Source organism: Hyla sarda, chromosome 2, assembly GCF_029499605.1.
Source record: "Hyla sarda isolate aHylSar1 chromosome 2, aHylSar1.hap1, whole genome shotgun sequence".
In the NCBI taxonomy this organism is placed as follows: domain Eukaryota; kingdom Metazoa; phylum Chordata; class Amphibia; order Anura; family Hylidae; genus Hyla; species Hyla sarda.
Genome location: NC_079190.1, coordinates 287,080,044 through 287,101,695, shown reverse-complemented (window position 1 = coordinate 287,101,695; position 21,652 = coordinate 287,080,044). Strand labels below are relative to the sequence as shown.

The 21,652-nt window shown below is 44.7% G+C and overlaps 1 protein-coding gene across 4 annotated transcripts in view; it reads left to right on the top strand.

Moving 5' to 3' along the window:
* Positions 1-6,251: 6,251 nt before the first annotated feature.
* The window catches only part of GMEB1 (glucocorticoid modulatory element binding protein 1), a 36,827-nt gene continuing 21,426 nt past the window's right edge, over positions 6,252-21,652 (top strand). For 2 of the 4 annotated variants that reach the window (XM_056557363.1, XM_056557360.1), the window contains exons 1-4: positions 6,307-6,423; positions 11,882-12,035; positions 19,180-19,259; positions 19,334-19,458. In XM_056557363.1, coding sequence (XP_056413338.1) covers positions 11,908-12,035; positions 19,180-19,259; positions 19,334-19,458 — 333 coding nt within the window. In that variant the 5' untranslated portion in view covers positions 6,307-6,423; positions 11,882-11,907. Of the gene's footprint in view, positions 6,517-11,881; positions 12,036-19,179; positions 19,260-19,333; positions 19,459-21,652 lie in introns of all 4 variants that reach the window. The other 2 variants (XM_056557361.1, XM_056557362.1) reach the window with 2 other exon arrangements.

Below are 21,652 nucleotides of genomic sequence, written 5' to 3'. Positions count from 1 at the left end.
ATCGTACTGACCCATAGAATAAAGTTATTTATTGTCAGTTATTTAGAGTCAGTTTTAGCATACTGTAGACTCCGAAAAAATGATGTCCCCCACAAAATTGCAGAATTCCTAATTTATTTAAATTTTGCCTTACATATATTTTATGAAATTTTTTACTGTAATACATTATACAGGGTGGGCCATTTATATGGATACACTTTAATAAAATGGGAATGGTTGGTGATATTAACTTCCTGTTTTTGGCACATTAGTATATGTGAGGGGGGGGGGGAACTTTTCAAGATGGGTGGTGACCATGGTGGCCATTTTGAAGAGGGTCATGTGACACATCAAACTTATTGGGGATTTCACAAGAAAAACAATGATGTGCTTGGTTTTAACGTAACTTTATTCTTTCATGAGTTACTTACAAGTTTCTCACCACTTATAAAATGTGTTCAATGTGCTGCCCATTGTGTTGGATTGTCAATGCAACCCTCTTCTCCCACTCTTCACACACTGATAGCAACACCGCAGGAGAAATGCTAGCACAGGCTTCCAGTATTTGTAGTTTCAGGTGCTGCAGAATGGGCAAATAATTGGAACAGGACCCTCAGTTTACGCAGAAGATTTTGTTCAGTGATGAGGCAAACTTTTATGTGAATGGTGAAGTTAACAAACAAAACCACCGCTATTGGTCTGACACTAACCCACATTGGATAGATCCCTCCAAGACTGTTGGAACACAAAAATTGATGGTATGGTGTGGTATATGGGGTACAAAGATAGTGGGGCCATTCTTCATCAATGGAAACCTCAAGGCCATTGGATATGCAAAATTGCTACATGATGATGTATTTCCCTCTTTATGCACTGAAGCTGGCACGTTCCCTGAGTTTTTCCAGCAAGATGGTGCACCACCACATTATGGGTGTCAGGTACGAGCATTCCTAGATGAACAGTTTCCTGGAAAGTGGATTGGTCGTCGTGGGCCAGTTGAATTGCCCCCAAGGTCTCCCGATCTGACCCCCTTAGACTTTTATCTTTGGGGTCATCTGAAGGCAATTGTCTATGCTGTGAAGATACGAGATGTGCAGCACCTGAAACTACGGATACTGGAAGCCTGTGCTAGCATTTCTCCTGCGGTGTTGCTATCAGTTTGTGAAGAGTGGGAGAAGAGGGTTGCATTGACAATCCAACACAATGGGAAGCACATTGAACACATGTTATAAGTGGTCAGAAACTTGTAAATAACTCATGAAAGAATAAAGTTATGTTAAAACTAGAGGTGCACCGAAATGGAAATTTCAGAACCAAAACGAAACCGAAATAAAAAAAAATGTCCGGCCGATACCGAAAATGACTTCTCCCCGTCTTCTGGTAAAATGCAGCGCTCCGCTCATTAGATTAGATTCCCCCACATTAGATTGCCAGCTCCCCCACATTCGGTCGGGAGTTCCACCACAATAGTAGGCAGCTCCCCCACAATAGTAGGCAGCTCCCCCACAATAGTAGGCAGGTTCCCAAATTAGGTCAGCATTTCCCCCACAATAGTAGGCAGGTTCCCCACAATAGTAGGCAGCTCCCCCCAACAATAGTAGGCAGCTCCCACACAATATTAGACAGCTCCCCCCAACAATATTAGGCAGCTCCCCCCACATTAGGTCAGCAGTTCCCCCACAATAGTAGGCAGGTTCCTCACATTAGGTCAGCATTTCCCCCACAATAGTAGGCAGCTCCCCCCAACAATAGTAGGCAGTTCCCACACAATATTAGGCAGCTCCCCCCAACAATATTAGGCAGCTCCCCCCAACAATATTAGGCAGCTCCCCCCAACAATATTAGGCAGCTCCCCCCAACAATATTAGGCAGCTCCCCCCACATTTGTAGGCAGCTCCGCCCCCCCCCCCCCACAATATCAGGCAGCTCCCCCCCCACAATATCAGGCAGCTCCCCCCCACAATATCAGGCAGCTTCCCCCCCCCATAATATCAGGCAGCTTTCCCCCCCCCCCCCCCACAATATCAGGCAGCTTTCCCCCCCCCACACAATATTAGGCAGCTCCCCCCCCCCACAATATTAGGCAGCTCCCCCCCCCCCACAATATTAGGCAGCTCCCCCCCCCACAATATTAGGCAGCTCCCCCCCCCCACAATATTAGGCAGCTCCCCCCCCCCCACAATATTAGGCAGCTCCCCCCCCCACAATATTAGGCAGCTCCCCCCCCCCCCACAATATTAGGCAGCTCCCTCCCCCCCCCCCCCCCCACAATATTAGGCAGCTCCCCCCCCCCCCCCCCCCACACACACACACACACACACATTTGTAGGCAGCTCCCCCCCACATTAGGTCAGCAGTTCCCCCACCCCACAGACATACAGCTTCCAGCCATATACAGTGTATGGCTGGAGGCTGTATGTCTGTACTGCTGCCCCCACAGTGATCCGGTCACCGCTCCTCCGGCCCGGGGTCACATCTACTGCTATGGCCTATGGACCATAGCAGTAGGTGCCGGGACCGGAGGAGCGGTGACCGGAACACTGAAGAAGATGACGCGGTCACTTACCAGGCCCCGGCCGGCGTGCGTTCTCCTAAGACGATCCTGCGGTCCTCCTGCGTCTCTATGGTTGTACGCACGGGACGTCAGTGACGTCCCGTGCGTACGACCATAGAGGCGGAGAAGCGAGGGACCGAAGGAGGATCGCGGGAGGATCGCAGGAGGACGCCAGGGAATGGTGAGTGACCGCCGGACATCTTTATGTCCCGAAAAGATTTTTCGGGACACAGGGATGTCCGGGATAGGATTAGGAATACTTCTTTTTATGTGCCCGGGCCGGCTCCCGTGTGTGGCTGCAGGCGGGGGCCGACCAGAGCATATAAAACCTAATACTGTATACTAAAAACCAGGGGGCCTCCAGCTGTTGTGAAACTACAACTCCCAGCATGCCCGGACCGGCAAAGTCTGTCCGGGCATGCTGGGAGTTGTAGTTTCACAACAGCTGGAGGCCCCCTGGTTTTTAGCATACAGTATTAGGTTTTATATGCGCTGGCCGGCCCCCGCCTGCAGCCACACACGGGAGCCGGCCCGGGCACATAAAAAGAAGTATTCCTAATCCTATCCCGGAGAGCGCAATCCCCCCCCCCCCCCCCCCCCCAGATGTTGCGGCCGGCCCCCCCTGCACCGCCCACGAGTGCCTCTGCCACTGGCAGTGTTTGTAACTTGTGCTGTGGGCGGGCAGGGGAGGTGGTCATTATCGCCAGATTTTTAGTTGTTTCGGCATTTTGCCGAAATAGCTATTTTCGGCCGATATGTATCGGCCGCCGATATATCGGTGCATCCCTAGTTAAAACCAAGCACATCATTGTTTTTCTTGTGAAATTCCCAATAAGTTTGATGTGTCACATGACCCTCTTCCTATTGAAAAAAACAAAAGTTGGATTCAAAATGGCCACCATGGTCACCACCCATCTTGAAAAGTTCCCCCCCCTCACATATACTAATGTGCCACAAACAGGAAGTTAATATCACCAACCATTCCCATTTTATTAACCGCTTAACGACCAAGGACGTATATTTATGTCCTTGGCCAGCTCCCGCGATTTAACGCGGGGTCACACGGTGACCCCAGGTCGGTCCCGGCATGTATCTGAAACCGGGACCTGGGGCTAATAGCGCGCAGCAGCGATCGCGGTGCCGCGTGCTATTAACCCTTTAGACGCGGCGTTCAAAGTTGAACGCCGCGTCTAAAACGAAAGTAAAACCTTCCCGGCTGCTCAGTGGGGCTGATCGGGACCACCGCAGTAGGGACACGAGCGGAGGTCCCCTTACCTTCCTCCGGCGTGTCCCTTCGGCGATTGACTGCTCCAAGCCTGAGATGCAGGCTTGAGCAATCAACCGCCGATAACACTGATCAATGCAAAGCTATGGCTTTGCAGTGAACAGTGCTGGCAATCAGTGTGTGCAATGTTATAGCCCCTAAGGGAGCTATAACACTGCAAAAAAATAAGTTGATAAATGTGATATAACCCTTTCCCCATTAAAAAAAAAAAAACACCATGTAAATAAAAATATAAAACATATGTGGTATCGCGGCGTGCGTAAATGTCCGAACTATAAAAATATATCATTCCTTAAATGGTCAATGGCGTTTGCGCAAAAAAATTCCAAAGTCCAAAATAACGTATTTTTTGTCGCTTTTTATATCATGAAAAAATTAATAAAAAGCTATCAAAAAGTTTGATCAATACAAAAATGATACTGCTAAAAACTTCAGATCACGGCGCAAAAAATGAGCCCTCATACTGCCCCATACGCAGAAAAAATAAAAGTTATAGGGGTCAGAAGATGACAATTTTTTTACGAATACTTTTCCGTGCATGCAGTTATGATTTTTTCCAGAAGTACGACAAAATCAAACCCTTATAAGTAGGGTATCATTTTAATCGTATGGACCTACAGAATAAAGATCAGGTGTAATTTTTACTGAAAAATGTACTGCGTAGAAACGGAAGTCCCCATAAGTTACAAAATGGCTTTTTTCTTCAATTTCGTCGCACAATGATTTTTTTCCCCCATATCGCTGTAGATTTTTGGGTAAATTGACTGATGCCATTTTAAAGTATAATTGGTGGCGCAAAAGATTAAGCCTTTTTTTTTTTAAATGGTTGCTATGGGCAACTGCACCACAGGTTTTGATAAATCTCCCCCATGGTCTTAGAAGGAAAAAAAAAAGTTAGAAATCATAATTCGCTGGGCCATGAAGGGGTTAACAACTGTGCAAACACAGTGGAGAGATTTGTATCAGTTCAGGGTGGTAATGGCCCTAGATACGTATCTAATGTGAATTCCTACATATAATATATATGGTTAAAGAGTAGCTCCCACTTTTCTTTTTCTTCTGTCCCTCCCTATTGGTAATCCATCCCTAACTCCCTCCCTGCCTTTAAAATTTTTTTTTTATAACTTACAAAGTCATCATCATCAGCTCTTCTTGTGTTGCTGTGTTGTCCTCTCCCGGAAGCCGCCTTCCCCAGCAGACGCGACGTCACTGACGCCTGCTGGGCGCCGACTTCCACCCTCACTTAATCTATGCTGCGCTCCTGTCGGGAGCGCGCATAGATGATCAGCGAATCGCACGGCAGGCTGCTCCGGGGTCTCCTCCTCCCTGTTTAGCAGTGCATGTGCTACCCAGGGAGGAGTATAGGAGTAGCCTGCCTTGCAATATACATTTGGCAAGACCCGGGACCGCGATTTTGCATATAATGGACTTTATAAAAAAAGCTGTAGGCACACTGTTTTATGAACATTCATTACTAATCATCAGTGTGCCTACAGCTGTTGCTTAACCACAACTCCAAGCATGCCCATACAGCCAACAGCTTTATGGGCATGCTGGCAGTTGTTTTGCAGCAGCTGGAGGCACCCTGATGATTACATGCCGGGGGCAGGGACGGGCTGCGCACAAATCTAAGTAGCCAATGCGCGCAGCCCCGGCGTTCACTGCGCTTGCTCCCGTCTGTCTGATTGACAGGCAGGGAGCTAGTGCAGGCTGAATGAATTAGGACCTATTGCCCGGCCGGCAACGGTCCAAATTAAAGCGTGACGTCACACCAGGCTGCAGCCGGCCACTAGGAGGAAGACCCCTAGTGGTCGGTTTTCAAATGTAAAATAAACCATTTTAATAAAAAAAAAAACAATGAATCTATACTAGAGATATGTTGTAGTACATAAGTACTACAACATATAAAAAAATAAATGTTGGTGACAGTGCCCATTTAAAGCCGTCATCTGATCAATATTGTGCTGGCTATATTGTCATTGACAAATATACTTGTGGTACTCTTTACACAACTATATAAAGCAGTATAGCAGAGGCATGCGTCCCCTTCAGGTAAACAGACAGGGAGAGATTTATCAAAACCTGTCCAGAGGAAACGTTGCTGCATTGCCCATAGCAACCAATCAGACTGCGTCTTTCATTTTTCAGGGGCCTTTCCCCCCCAAAAAAAGCACTCTGATTGGTTGCTATGGGCAACTAAGCCACTTTTCTTCTGGACGGGTTTTGATAAATCTCCCCCAGAGTCTCAAAGCCTGTGGACAGTAAAAGAACACAACTAGGAATAGACAACGACATAAACACGGTATCTGTAAGCAAAGCGCTCAGCGTGTCCTCTCTGAGAAGCCATATTCCAGACACTACCGAGCCTCACATGTTATTACAGCACTCCTCATAACCTGCTGTGCACAGGACATCGCTAAGCCACCAGGTCAGTGACGGAGAGCGTTGATTGGCCAGTTCTTCTGTTCCCGTGTTGAATCACATGACCGGAAGCCTCGGAGGCGCGCTAGGTTGGTGAGCGTGAAGGACGCATGCGCGGGGTTCCGAGATCCGGGGAGTCTTTGGGAGTGGAACGGTGAGCTTCCCCGGAGGAGGAGGGGTTCAGGTGATCCTATAGGGATTGTATTGGTGACAGATCGTTCAGTAGACTTTGTGCACTTGGCTGTGCAGTGTGTGGAGGACCACAGATGAAGTGCAGGTGTGCTGTGGCTTAGGGTTATATATGGGGTTGGTTGATGAGAGTTGGAGCATGGCGTAGACCTACACATGAATGGGGCCTGTGTGGAAAGAGCTTTGTCTTGGCAGGTTGTTTGTGTTGTGGGCAAGAGGCCTATAGCTCATCCCTATGAACTTATGTGAAAGGTTTATACTGCTACAATATATAGCAAATATAAGGGAACAAAAACTCAGACCTAAACCTAATGCACCCTTATGTCACTAGATTCGCTCCTAACACCAAATGCTAATAATAAAGAGACATTATAGTCAAATATATGGTTACCCAGATCAAACCTAGAGCTGGGCGGTATGACCAAATATGTGTATCACGGTATTTTTTGTAACTTATGGCGGTTCCACTATATATAACGGTATTTCTTTCACCCCCCAAATCATGTTACCCACCAGCACTGTTCTGCTCCCCCCAATTAATTATCAGCCCAGCGGGGTACTACTCTCACATGTCACCCACAAGCACTGCCCTCCTCATCTTTGTTGGGGGCCGCCAGCGCTAGAACTCACTGTACGCCAGTGGTCTCAAACCTGCGGACCTCCAGCTGTTGCAAAACTACAACTCCCAGCATGCCCGGACAGCCAATGGCTGTCCGGGCATGCTGGGAGTTATAGTTTTGCAACAGCTGGAGGTCCGCAGGTTTGAGACCACTGCTGTATCCCTATGCCCGGGCTGCAAAAGATAAAGAAAATAAACTTTAACTTACCTACATCGGCCTTACGCTGGGGACAGGAATGTTGGACAGCCGTCAGCCTATCACTGGCTGGAGCAATGTCCCGCCCCAGCCAGTGATAGGCTAAGCCCACTGTCATGTAAGAAGCCGGCCAGAGCTCCTTAGGCTGAACCCACTGTCATGTATCACTGGCCGTGGTGGGACATCGCTCCGGCCGGTGATAGGCTGATGGCTGTCCGACGTAGGTAAGTTAGAGTTTATTTTCTTTATCTTTTGCAGCCCGGGCATAGGGATACAGCGTACAGCAGTGGTCTCAAACCTGCGGACCTTCAGCTGTTGCAAAACTACAACTCCCAGCATGCCCGGACAGCCGGAAGTTGTAGTTTTGCAACAGCTGGAGGTCCTCAGTTTGAGACCACTGGCGTACAGTGAGTTCTAGCGCCGGCGGCCCCCAACAAAGGAGGAGGGCAGTGCTTGCGGGTGACATATGTGAGTAGTACCCCGCTGGGCTGATCATTAATTGGGGGGGGGGGCAGAACAGCGCTGGCGGGTAACATGTTTTGGGGGGGGGGGGGGGGGCGAACAGCGCTGGCGGGTAACATGATTTGGGGGGAGCAGAACAGCGCTGGTGGGTCACATGATTAGTTCCCTGATGTGGGGGCTGCGCTGGGCTGATAATTCATTCCAAGGGGGAGGGGCCCAACCGGTATTGCGGTATGGGAAAAATTCATACCGTGCAGCCCAAAAATTTCGGTATTCGGTATGAACCGCTATACCGCCCAGCCCTAATCAAACCCATAAAAAAAATTCACACGATAGGACTACTTATAACAATGAAGAGTGGGGGAGCTCAGGATTTAGAATAAATAATCCAAGAACATTACCTGATACAAAAGACAATTCATTAACTGTAAAGCACATCTTACATGTAGTGTATTGTGGCACGATTTGTATTTCTGGTATACCAATGTTCAGAGTATCACATTTATACTATTCAGTCGAAGTTGCATAATGCTAGAAAGTATATAGATACAGAAACTAAATCATATCAATATAAATAGACCTGTATCCAGGCAGTTGTCCGTGCAGGGATTATTAGTACTGGACCACAATTTAAAGTGTGGTGTCTGGGGTGTTGCAATGGTGAATGAAGGGTCTGGTGGTATTAACCCTTGTCGTGACGCCAGGGTGAGGTTTGCTTAGTATTAGAGGTCCTGCCGCCAACCGGCCCACAAACGGCAGGGATAAATGTAATGTCCACAGCAGATTTTATTAGATAACTGGAAACTTTTACTTGAACTTTTATGCAACAGTCTTTACAATTGTACAGTTTCTCTTGAGGTAACCGGGATGCAGGTTCCTCACAGGCTTTGCTGGGACTAGTAGTCTTTAGCTTTAAGCAGGCCACTGTGCTAATAATTATAAAATTTGAGTGGAATAGTAGTCACACAGGATTTGTAGGTTGAGCTTTATAACAAATGGTTTTAGTGGTTGCTGGTTCTTTAGGCTTTGGCCTAGTTGAGATGAATGAAGATATGCTGATTGTGCTTGCTTGATAGTCTGGAACTAAGAGCAGGAACCAAGAGAGTGAATTTAGTGACTACATCACATGACACTATCACATGACCCCAGAAGGTCCTAAATATCTATACAACCATTATCATATACCACGTGACCTGGGTAGGTCCTATACATTTGTACACTATACAAAAATACATTTATATGAGGCAACCAAGGGGTAAGCCCTGTGGGAATGGAGGGAATCTAGCTGAGCTATTTGAATTTGGAATCTGTTGCTGTCAACTGTCAAAATTTGATCCAAAGAGCTGTCACTTTCAGTGAAGCAAGCCATCATTAGGCTGAAAAAAACAAAACAAACCCATTGGAGAGAGAGCCAAAACAACTGTTTGGAACATTCTTTTAAAGAAGGAATGCATCGGTGAGCTCAGCAACACCAAAAGCCACGGAAGACCAAGAAAAACAACTGTTGATGACCAAAGAATTATTTCCCTGGTGAAGAAAACCCCCTTCATAACAGTTGTCCAGATCAAGAACCCTCTCCAGGAGGTAGGCGTATGTGTGTCAAAGTGAACAATCAAGAGAAGACTTCACCAAAGAGAATACAGAGGGTTCACCACAAGATGGAAACCATTGGCGAGCCTCAAAAACAGGAAGGCCAGATAAGAGTTTGCCAAACGACATCTAACATCTTTCACAGTTCTGGAACAACATCCTATGGACCGATGAGACAAAGATCAACTTGTACCAGAGTGATGGGAAGGAAAGGAACTGCTCACGATCCTAAGCATACCACCTCATCAGTGAAGTATAGTGGTGGTAGTGTCATGGCATAGTGGGCATGTATGGCTGCCAATGGAACTGCTTCTCTTGTATTTATTGATGATGTGACTGCTGACAAAAGCAGAAGGATGAATTCTGAAATGTTTAGGGCAAAATTATCTGCTCATATTCAGCAAAATGCTTCAGAACTCATTGGATGGCGCTTCACAGTGCAGATGGACAATCACCCAAAGCATACTGCAAAAGCAACCAAAGAGTTTAAGAGAAATAAGTGGAACGTTATGCAATGGCCAAGTCAATCAATCACCTGACCTGAATCCGATTGAGCATGCATTTCACTTGCTGAAGACAAAACTGAAGGGAAAATGCCCCAAGAACAAGCAGGAACTGAAGACAGTTGCAGTAGAGAACTGGCAGAGCATCACCAGGGATGAAACCCAGCAATGTCTGGTGATGTCTATGCGTTCCAGACTTCTGGCTGTAATTGACTGTAAAGGATTTGCAACCAAGTTATTAAAAAGTGAAAGTTTGATTTATGATTATTATTCTGTCCCATTACTTTTGGTCCCTTAACAAGTGGGAGGCACATATGCAAACTGTTGTAATTCCTACACCGTTCACCTGATTTGGATGTAAATACCCTCAAATATAAGCTGACAGTCTGGAGTTAAAGCACATCTTGTTCATTTAATTTCAAATCCATTGTGGTGGTGTATAGAGCCAAAAATGTTAGAATTGTGTCGATGTGCCAATATTTATGGACCTGACTATATCTATATATATATATATATATATATATATATATATATATATATATATATATATTAGTGATGCACCGAAATCATTTTCAGCTAATTGAATTTTCCGCCGAAAATTTCGGGGGGCGTAGCTTAACCCCTTCCCGACCCATGACATTCATGAACGTCATGGGTCGGGTGAGGACATGACGCGGACCCACAGGTCTTGTCTGCGTCATACACGGGAGATGCCTGCTGCTATCAGCAGCTGACATCTGCCTGTATTGGCGGACATTGAAGATTGCTCCGATGTCCATCATCGACCATACCCCGCAGCCCCCTGCTAATTCTTGTAGTGGGGGGCTGCCGCTAATAGCCGACATGCGGCCAAAGCTGACCATCTGCATTTAAAGCACATCTTGTTCGTTTAATTTCAAATCCATTGTGGTGGTGTATAGAGCCAAAAATGTTAGAATAGTGTTGATGTCCCAATATATTTGGATTTATGGACCTGACTGTGTGTATTAGGGATCAACCGATTATCGGTTTGGCCGATATTATTGGCCAATATTCACGTTTTGGACATTATCGGTATCGGCAATTACTTTGCCGATAATGCCCTGCCCCGCCTCCCTGGCCTCCCCGGCCAGAGACCGCTGCCACCACTGCTGCCCTATTGCTTCCCCCCATCCCCGGTTTTATAATTACCAGTTCCCAGGGCCCGGGGTCAGCGCTACTTCTGGCTCCTGCGGCGTCCTGCACGCTGTGCAGCACAATGACGAGTGACGTCCTCAATGCGACGTCACCGTCAGTGTGCACAGTGACACCTCAGGATGCCTCCAGAGCCAGAAGTAGTGCAAACCCCGGGAACAGATAATTATAAAACCGGGGATGGGGGAGGCAATGGGGCAGCGGTGGTGGTTGGACTAGGGAGGACCCCAGGACAGGCAGGGGGAGAGAAGAGGGCGATGGCGGTCTCTAGCCCCGCAAAATCCTCTGCAGTTCATTGATTTAAAGCGCCCCCTTTAAATAATTGATCTGCAGGGGGAAATAGCCGATAACTTATACCAGAATATCGGTATAAGTTATCGGCTATCGGCCTGAAAGGTCACAGATTATCGATATCGGCCCTAAAAAATCGATATCGGTCGATCCCTAGTGTGTGTGTGTGTGTGTGTGTATGTATATATATATGTATATATATATATATATATATATATATATATATATATATATATATACATACATATACATACATACATATACACCAGCCTGACCAAATCTAGAGTGGAGTTGTCCGATTGCTTCTTTAATAAAAAAAAAAAAAAGCTTCTGCGAAATGAAAGAAAACTGGTTGCTATGGGTAACTGCACCACTTTTCCCTCTTCACATAGGAAAATTAATTCCATTTATGTTCTTAGCTCCTTTACCCATTTGTTTTTAAATTGTCCTATTGTGTCATTGTTTTTTTTATATAGGCTGGGAATACTTAATTATATAAAAAAAAATTTTATTAATAAACTTACTCATTGATATATTATTTGTAGTTATGTGTAAATATATTAACATAAGGGTACATTAAGTGTAGGCGACAACTGATTCCTGACTTTTTTTCCCCCAGATTGTTGGCTAAACCTAATGTAACACATGGCGAATGCCGAGGTTACTGTCCCCATGGGGGACGTGGTGGTGATTCCTAGTGACTGCACAGAAGGGGAAGATCCAGAAGATACTAAGACTCAGGTGATCCTGCAGCTGCAGCCTATTCCTCATGGGTAAGCTTATTACTTTATCTGCTTGCTTAGATGTGACCAGCAATGCCTTTCTGCATGATGTCTTTGGAGGACTTTGGGGGTGGGGGATTCCTCAAGGTCCCATGCAGAGGAAAAGTGGACCAATTTCCAATGGCAACCAATCAGATTGCTGCTTTTATTTTTCAATATGATTGGTTGTTATGGGCAACTGGTCAACTTCTCCCCTGCACAGGTTTTGATAATTCTCCCCCAGGGCCCTTTTAGACAGGCTGAATAACTTAGTGCTGCTCTAGTACGTTGGCGCCCATTTCTAAGGAGCCTTTATAAGGCTAGATCACCATGTAGACAGGGCTGAACGAACAATCGCTTGTTCGTTCAACACCAGTGTTGGCTGCACGTCCACTATTGACAAAGGTAGATGTGCGGCCTGGATAAATGGTAAAATCAGCCGACGAATAAGTGTTTTCTCTTTCATTGGCTGATCACTGGTGAATTATGTGAAACAAATGTTCCTATAAACACTTATCTGGTTTACAATCAACACTTTTAAAGACTCTCTACAGGGGATCCTGGTAAATCACTTTGTTTTTACATGTTAAAGTAGATGAAAAAGATTAATCAAAATCAGTGTAGAGGAAAAGTGGTGCAGTAGCCCATTGCAACCAGTCTGATAACTAGGGATGTCCCGATACCATTTTTTTAAAGAACGAGTGCCGATACCAATTACAAGTACTTTTATTTTAAAGGGAATGTGACACCAGGGTGACCCGGTTTCTGGCGCTGCTTACCGTGCTGATGTGTGGGTTCTTTGTTGTGTACAATGGAGGCGGCTGCTGTAGTATCAGCGAAGATTTCTCTCTTCTTAATTGATCAGAACCGATGTCGCCAGAGTGATTGCGCTGATAATCACATGGTGAGCAGCGGTAGAAACCGCGTCACCTTCACTATCTACCTATAAATTCAAGTTAGTGCAGGTGATTCTGCTGTAAGATTGTCTTTAATAGTGGGTAGTATCCCCTTGTTTGTAGTATAGATAGTTACGGACATAAGTAGCAGCCCCCTGTAGACAGCAGCCCCTTTGTAAACCGTAGCGCCCCCCCCCCTTGCAGATCGGTAGTATACACACCAGTAGTGTCATATGCACAGTATCTATTTCACCCCATGTCACTGCCCCTGTGAGTGTATGCTCTCCTGTACACGGGATGTCAGTCTCCATACACACAGCTATGTTAGTGCTGCAGAGGTGAGTGTGTGTGAGCACCCCCTCCCATCCCTTACCCGACACGGGGCGACACTGAAGAGTAACATTGTTCATAAGGTTGAAAAAGACCAGAGTCCATCAAGTTCAACCTATAACCCTAATAAGTCCCTATTGAGTTGAGTTGATCCAGAGGAAGTAGCAAACCTCACTCCACCTCCTCTCTCCCGTAGCCCCGGTCAGGTCTCTCTCCTCCTGCTCTTCTTCCTGACAATCCACAGCATAGCACCAACGCCACCAACATAGGACAACTCCGCTACTGTGTCGGGTGTTGCTGCTCTGCTGCTTCGTTCTCCCATCCACATCATGGCTTACTATGGAGGAGCATGTGAATTACATGTCACTCTGCTTCCTCCATAGCATTACGCTTGGCGCATTGGAGGAGGAGGAGTTATGTGTGTGTCGCATGTTACGCCATGATGCGGACAGGAGAACGGGGCAGCCACACTTGTAGCAGGTATCGGATTTGGTATCGGGGACATTAAACGAGTCCCAGATACCATACAAATGCCTGGTATCGGCCCCGAAACTGATACTATTATCGGTATCGGAACATCCCTACTGATTGATCATTTTATTTTTTAAAAGGCCTTTTTCTAAATTAAAGAAACAATCTGGTTGCCATGAGCAACTTGTCCACTTTTTGTCTGCATAATAACATTTTTATAAATTTCCTGTGATATGTATGGAGTCTCTTTGGGTGGTATGGTTGTGAAGGAGCCTGGATGATGCCAAAGACTATTGTACGCAGTTTTTACTAACTAAAAGTGTCATCACCAGACTGCCATCCAATCGCTGTTCTCCTTTTTGATAATTTTTTAGTTTCAGATAGTCTGCCTTTATGTAATCACATTCATCAGTATCTGAATAATATAAAAGTTGGGACAAGAGCAATCTGATTTTGCTGCCTATTGACTTCAATGGGTAAGAAAATACGCAGCAGCAAAATACGGCATGTGACCTTTGACCATTTTTGTCAAAAAAAGCTTTAAAAATCCATACTCGCTGTTTTTTTGTTTAGTTTTTTGGCTTTTTTTCTCCAAAATTGCAGCATTCTAAGGGTATGATGTTTTTCATAAAATGTTTGTGTTTTGGAAGGGTAAAAATGCCAGAAGTGTATTAAATATTTGTATGTTTCCCCAATTCTTCAATAGAAATCTTTGAGTCATATGGCTTCACATGGAGGATCACATGGCTTGTACTGAGTCCAAAGCAAACAAACAAAAATAAACAAAAGTTGTGTGTAATCCCAGCCTTAGGCTGAAATTTCACTGAGTTTTTATTTTTTATTTTTGCAAAAACGCCTTAAAGGAAACCGATCAGATATTTTCTCCCGCACTATCCACAGTACTGGTGGATAGTGCGGAGACGCTGATTAAAACGAGCCCTACCTTGCGCGGACCCGCCCGGCCGTTCGTCTGCAATTGTAGTTTTATTCTATGTGTATATCTTGCTGTATCTGGCAAGGGCGGAGCTTCTGCACTGACGTCACCGCCGCTTATGAATATTCATCCCCCCCCCGCCCTCCAGTTCTTCCTCTCTTCGCCACTCCTAAGGGAGGGGGGATGAATATTCATAAGCGGCGCTGACGTCAGTGCCAGTTAGCAGTTAAAAGTACGTTGCGGGCGGATCAATCAGTACTGTGGGTAGTGCGGGAGAAAATATGACAGTTTTCCTTTTAACCTCTTCAGGACACAGGGCGTATGGATACGCCCTGCATTCCGAGTCCTTAAGGACCGAGGGCGTATCCATACGCCCGTGGGATATCCGGTCCCCACCCCCTTGTCGGCGATCGGAGAAAATCGCATGTCAATTCAGACATGCGATTTTCTCCAATTCCGGGCTGATCGGGTCTCTGGTGACCCGATCACCCGGAAAATAGGGCTGATCGGAGCTGTCAGCAACAGCCCCGATCAGCCTAAGGGATAGGAGGAGTGAGGTCGCAAAGCTGTGATTTCATCCTATCCCCTGCCATTAGCAGAATGGAGTTCTGACCAATGGCAGCACAGGACAGGGGGTTGCCACATCCTGGGAGTTGTAGTTTTGCAACATCTGGAGGGTCACAGTTTGGAGACCACTGTTACAGTGGTGCACAAACGGTAGCCCTCCAGATGTTGCCAAACTACAACTCTCAGCATGCCTCGACTGCCCAGGCATGCTGGGAGTTGTAGTTCTGTAACATCTGTCCCTTCAGATTTAGCAATTTTCATGACATTTTTGAAAATTGCTGCTCTATTTTGAAGCCCTCTAATTTTTTCAAAAAGCTAAAATATGTTCATTTTATGATGCCAACATAAAGTGGACATATTGTATTTGTGAAGAAAATTTTTTTTTATTTGGAATATCCATTTTCCTTACAAGTAGACAGCTTCAAGGTTCGAAAAATGCAAAATTTTCATGAAATTTTGGGATTTTTCACCAAAAAAGGATGCAATTAACGCTGAAAATTTACCACCAAAATAAAGTAGAATATGTCACGAACAGTCTCAGAAACAGAATATTCAATAAAAGCGCCTTCGCGTTATTAATTCGTAAAGTGGCGGTGGTCAGAATTGCGAAAAAGGGCTCAGTCCTTTTGGTGAAAAAGGGCTGCGTCCTTAAGGGGTGAAACTCTTCAGCTAAAAAACGCCGCGTCCAGATGTTAGCTGCAAGTCAATAGTAAACTGCAAAATGCCAGATTCACTTGGCGTTTTTCAAATCCTTTTGGCGTTTTTCAGCAATTTTGGGCTCAGAGGCTGGTTTTTCAAAACGCCCAACAAAACCTAGTTTGGCGTTCTTTGCATACAAATCGTGGCGTTTTCCTCCCATAGAAGTCTATGGGAGAGCAAAAACGCCATGTTAGTTTTAACTTTGGCGTTTTTGCCGCTGGTTTTTATTCTTTTTTGGACTTAAGCGATCCAAAAAAGTGATGGAAATACATTTTTTATTAAAATTTCGTAGGGTACCGGTAAAAAATTATAATAAAAAAGATACAGTAGTGATGGAAAAAATTGTATTTAACGAAACGTATCTTTTTTTATTACGAAATTTTTATTAATTTTTAAACAGGGATCAATTTATGTGGGCGGGTAAAGCACTAAAAATGTAGCCGACAATGATAAAAATGTAGTGTGTGTTCCATGATGGGAATAGTAGTATCGGTACTAATAGACAGATCGCCTGTTGCCATCCTTCTGTATAATTTATAGATGCGGCCGGCGCTCTTCTATGGTCCTCTGCACTGCCGTATATATATATATATATATATATATATATATATATATATATATATACACCTATTCATATTTCCCGCAGAGCTGTGATTGGCCAGATGGTTCCAGCCAATCGCAGCTCTCTGTGGAAAATATGAATAGGTGTGTGTGTGTGTATATGTATATATATATATATATATATTATATACATACATACATACATACACACGGCAGTGCAGAGACCATAGAAGAGCGGCCCGCCGCATCTAAATTATACAGGAGGATCACAGCAGGTGTCAGTAGTGATACCCGCTGTGATCTGTTCTTAACTACAAGTACTACTACTACAAACATAGAGCACACTCGATCATCCTATCTATTGCAGAGATGGAGTGGCTGTATACATCGCTCGCATCTCTGCACTGTGCTCCAGCCACTCACTCATTCATATTTCCCTCAGAGCTGTGAGTGGCTGCAACCATCCGGCCAATCGCCACTCTGGGCAGAAAATATGAATGTTCTATTTACATCACTGGCCGGAGTATAGTGCAGAAATGTGAGTGCTGTATAGAGCCGCTCCACAGGCGATATGTCTATTAGTACAGGTGCTACTACTCCCATCATGGAACAGTCTGATCCTTGCTGGGAGTAGTAGTTCTACCTAAAAAAAATAAAAAATAAAAGTTAAACACACGCACTTTATAAAAATTAATTATTAAAATTTTGTTATAAAAAATGTAGTTAAATAATTTTTCTTACATCCCTACTGCATCCTATTTTTTTTTTTTGGTACAAAAAACGCCGAAGGGACCAAAAAAGGCAAATTCCACACAAAGGTATAAACGCAGGGCAAAAACCTCAGTGGAATTCTAGCCTTAGGGTGCAGCCACAAAGGACAGAAATGCTGACTGTGTTCCACAGCAGAAATTTAGTGCTACAATAAATAAATCAATGCAAATTCCTTTCTTGAAAAAAAGTGACATTTTATTATAGATTTTGTCATTGAAGTCAATAAAGAAAATGTGCAACAAATTTTCAGCATTTGCACAACACAAACTAACCTTCAGCTGGTTTCAAATCCTCCCTGCAGGTCCATTTTCAAGCAACTTTAGTCTACTTTATGTGAAGTTGTGTTTCACTTGGCATTTTGGTTTATTGGAAAAGTGCCACTCCAGTTTTTGAGCTAAACCAGAAGTGGATCCAAAAGAAATGGGAAATATGAAGGTAGGGCTTATACTTCTTCATCCTGCTGGATCCACTTCTGGCTTTGGCTCAAAAAAACTAAACTGCCAAGTGGAAATGCAGCTTGAGTGAGATTTCCTAAAATCTTGGCCAGGCGGTGCTACTGTAATTGCTGCAGTTTTCCACATAGAAATTCCATGAAGGAAATATCTGTTTTGTGCAGCATATATGCCAAGTGTATCCCTATCCTCAAAGCGGTTGTCCCCAGCCTGCCTAAGGAAACAATAAAAACTTTAACTCACCTTCCTCGCTCCTTTTGTAGCATCCAGTATTAGGGCGATGCCACTTGCTAATCACTGGCTAAGGTGGGATACCATTGCGGCCATTGATTGGCTGAGCAGTGCTGTGACGCCCGGTCTGCTGTTCTGGGAAGCAGACTGTCAGTGAAGACTGTTTGGCTGGAGACTGTTTGTTATAACCCCTTTAAAAGTGTCATGCCAGTGATGTGGTCTCATGTGCTCTCCGTAGCTCCACTTGGAAAGACGCAGCTCACCTCAGGCGGATTGGTTCAGTGGCAACAGTACTAAGCACAGCGAGTTCCTCACAAGCCCTTACTGGGCGTCGTACAGTCTTTCCCTATATACACATGTACACTGGATTAAGCAGAGCATGCATGTTTTTTGAAGCTCCAGCCAGACGGTTCTCTCCTCATCAGATAGCTCCGGCAGTGGCTTTTCTCCAGGGAAATCTAAAGAATTAGGTTTAAATCATCACTCAGGGGAGAAGCGTGAGACCTCTATACACATAAAATTGGTGACTTTTTTTTTTTTTTTTGTAATGTCTGGGGCTTCAAAGCATTACTGTCATTAAAGGGGAATTCCAGGATATAGGTTTTTAAGCAAATTTAACATTCTGTCAGGCATAAAAAAAACATATACTTACCTTTCATTGCTCCCCCTGGTGCCTCTGTTGCCCTGTTGCAGTCCCGGTACACTCTTCTTCCAGGTTCCCCATGGTTAATGTGTCATGCTGCGGCTAAACAATCACTTGCCAGCGATGTCCTGCCTCGGCCAGTGATTGCTGGGCTGCAATCTGACATATTAGGTCCCGCACTGGTCTTCTTCCTGGTGCCGGGGCTTAATTAATCAGAATCGCTGGTGGGACATCGCTACGGCCATCAATCGCTGAGCCGCAGCATGACGTTTTGACCACAGGGAACCCAAAAGAGGAGTGCATTGGGGACTGCAGCAGCACAATGGAGGAACCAGGGGAGCATCGGGGGGTAAGTAGATGCTTGTTTTTTATTTTGCATGACAAAATGTTACATTTGCTTAACAACCTCCCTGTCCCGGAGTTCTCCTTTTAACATAAAATATTCACATGTCGTCTATATCGCACTTGGTCTTAGTCCAGAAACAATAAGACCCTGCAGCAGCGGCTAGTACAGCATAAAAGGCAGGTGTTTTTGTTCTTAACATATTTCATGAAGATTCCTTTTAACCAAAATTATGTAACTGCTACTGTATCTATTCAGAATGTATGAGGAGATGTCCGACACCAATGCTGCTGTTGTATCATTGGAGACTCACACCCTGAAGATGGGAGATACACTGGGTAAGTAAAATAAGATTATTGTACTGACACTCACTGGGGAAACATCTTAAATTAACTTTCCCATTTCTATGTAGATGGTGGCACAGTGGAGCTGAGTGATGACATTGACATTGCATATCCGATTACTTGTGGAGACAGCAAGGCTGTTCTACTTTGGAAGAAATTTGTGTGTCCTGGGATCAATGTCAAGTGTGTCAAGGTGAATTTCTAAAACTAGTGATAATCTGAATGTGTGCAAAAATAACAGGTAACTAAGTGATATAGAACAGCATATCAAACTATTGAAAATGCCTATTACAAAACTCTTTAACTTTGCACAATACACTCGCTGGCCACTTTATTAGGTACACCTTGCTAGTACCAGGTTGAACTCCCTTTTGCTTTGTCTTCATGGTATACTTTCTACAAGTTGCTGAAAACCTTCCTCAGCGGTTTTGATTCATATGGACATAATGACATCACGCAGTTTCTGCAGATATCGTGCCTGCACATCCATGATGCAAATCTCCCGTTTCACCACATCACAAAGGTGCTCTATTGGATTGAGATCTGGTTACTGTGTGGGTTATAATCATGCTGGAAGTTGCCATCAGAAGATGCGCACACTGTGGTCATAAAGCTATGGACATCAGCAACAATACTGAGGTAGGCTGTAGTGTTCATACTCAGTAGATATTAAGGAGCCCTAAGTTTACCAAGAAAATGTCCTCAACATCATAAGTCTACATCACAAGCCTCAAACATTCATACATGACAAGTTGGATCTATACTTGTATGTTGTTAATGCCAAATTCTGACCGTCTAATTCTGAATGTCACAGCTGGAATCGAGACTCCTCAGACCAGGCAATGTTCAAGTCTTTCTTTCTCTAATTTTGCTGAGCTTGTGCAGTGTAAGTCTGTTTCCCGGTCACCATGACAGCACCTGAGAGAGAGATTCCGCCCCAAGGGACAGGATAAAAGGATGAGCCCTCCTCTCCTGCCTCAGTGGTTTCCTTTTCCATTAGAGGCCAGTGGAGACAGGAGTCTCTGTCTCAGGTAGGATTCAGCTGGAGGCATGGTGATTATTCCCTGGGGTCCTGGGGTGTCATGAGACCTCCCTAGTTGGAATCGGTGTAAGACTGCAGCCACAGATCTCCCTCTCCGGTTACCTGCTCAGGGGGTGCCGGGTGACCGCGTGGTCACACGTTGTATAGGGGGAGAAGCGGAGGTTCAGTGATTTTGGGCTGTTCCTCCGCATGTTCATCTCAGAGCGGCTGATCGGGTTCCCGGAAGCTACGACACACGCCTAGCATCGGTGCAGGGGGACTGCCTAATTGTATTTAGGCACCATCTGTGCATAGGATTGGTCACCATTGTGGAAGTGCAGCTCGCTATCCTAGGAAGAGTAGCTGTAATGAGTTCATCTAAAGAAGACCCTCGGCGAGACAGCAAAGACCCCGGCCTCTGTACCTGCAGCTACCTGAGTGAGTGTACCTATTTCATGTTTGATAAGGGTTTAATGCCCTGTTTGGTTTTTATATTTTAGGGGGATGCGCCTAAAAAAACCTACCAAGAAAACAAAAAATTTGGAGTGTAATACGTGTAGAACTAGATTTCCTCCTAATTATGATAAGCTTACCTGTGCCGCTTGTATTGCAAAAGTAATTTCTGCACAAACACCTTCCTTACTATCATCCATGCATAAATGATTAGGAAAGAAATACAAACTTCCCTCAGAGCAGCTTACCTATCCATTCCAGCTGCCCCTTTGCCAGTAACTCCTACGATTCCGGTGTGTTCTGTATCACCAGTAGCTGGTTCAGAAGAAGAGGTACGTATTGGTATGTCTGCCGAATTCCACTTTTTTGGAAGATAATACTGCTGGGAGACCCTTTTTTCCTGTGGAGGATACTGATAGGCTAATTAAAAGCATACAGTTAGCCTTAAACATTGAGGATCCTAAGGAAACCAGAAGTATCCAGGATTATTATGTTTGGGAACTTGGAACCAAGAAAGTGTAGATCCTTTCATAGATGTATTTCTTCTTTGATTAAAAAAAGAATGTGACAATCCAGATAAGGTTTTTCTATTGAAGGCCTTAGAAAGGAAAGTATCCCTTTGATAACGCAGATCTAGCAGACTGGGTGAAAGTGCCTAAAATCGATGATGCTATCTCTAAAATTTCTAGAAAAGGAGCCCTTCCTTTGGAAGACTTGGGAATTCTTAATCCAATGGATAAAAGATCCAAAAGTTTCTTAAGAAAATCTTTGAAAGCCTTTATAGCTTAATTTAAACCTAATGTAGCTGCCACTTCAGTATCAAGAGCTGTGATTTTGTGGATTGATCAGCTTGTTTCAGACATCCAAAATAAAATACCTCATGAGCAACTTTTGAGTTCTCATTCTTCAATAA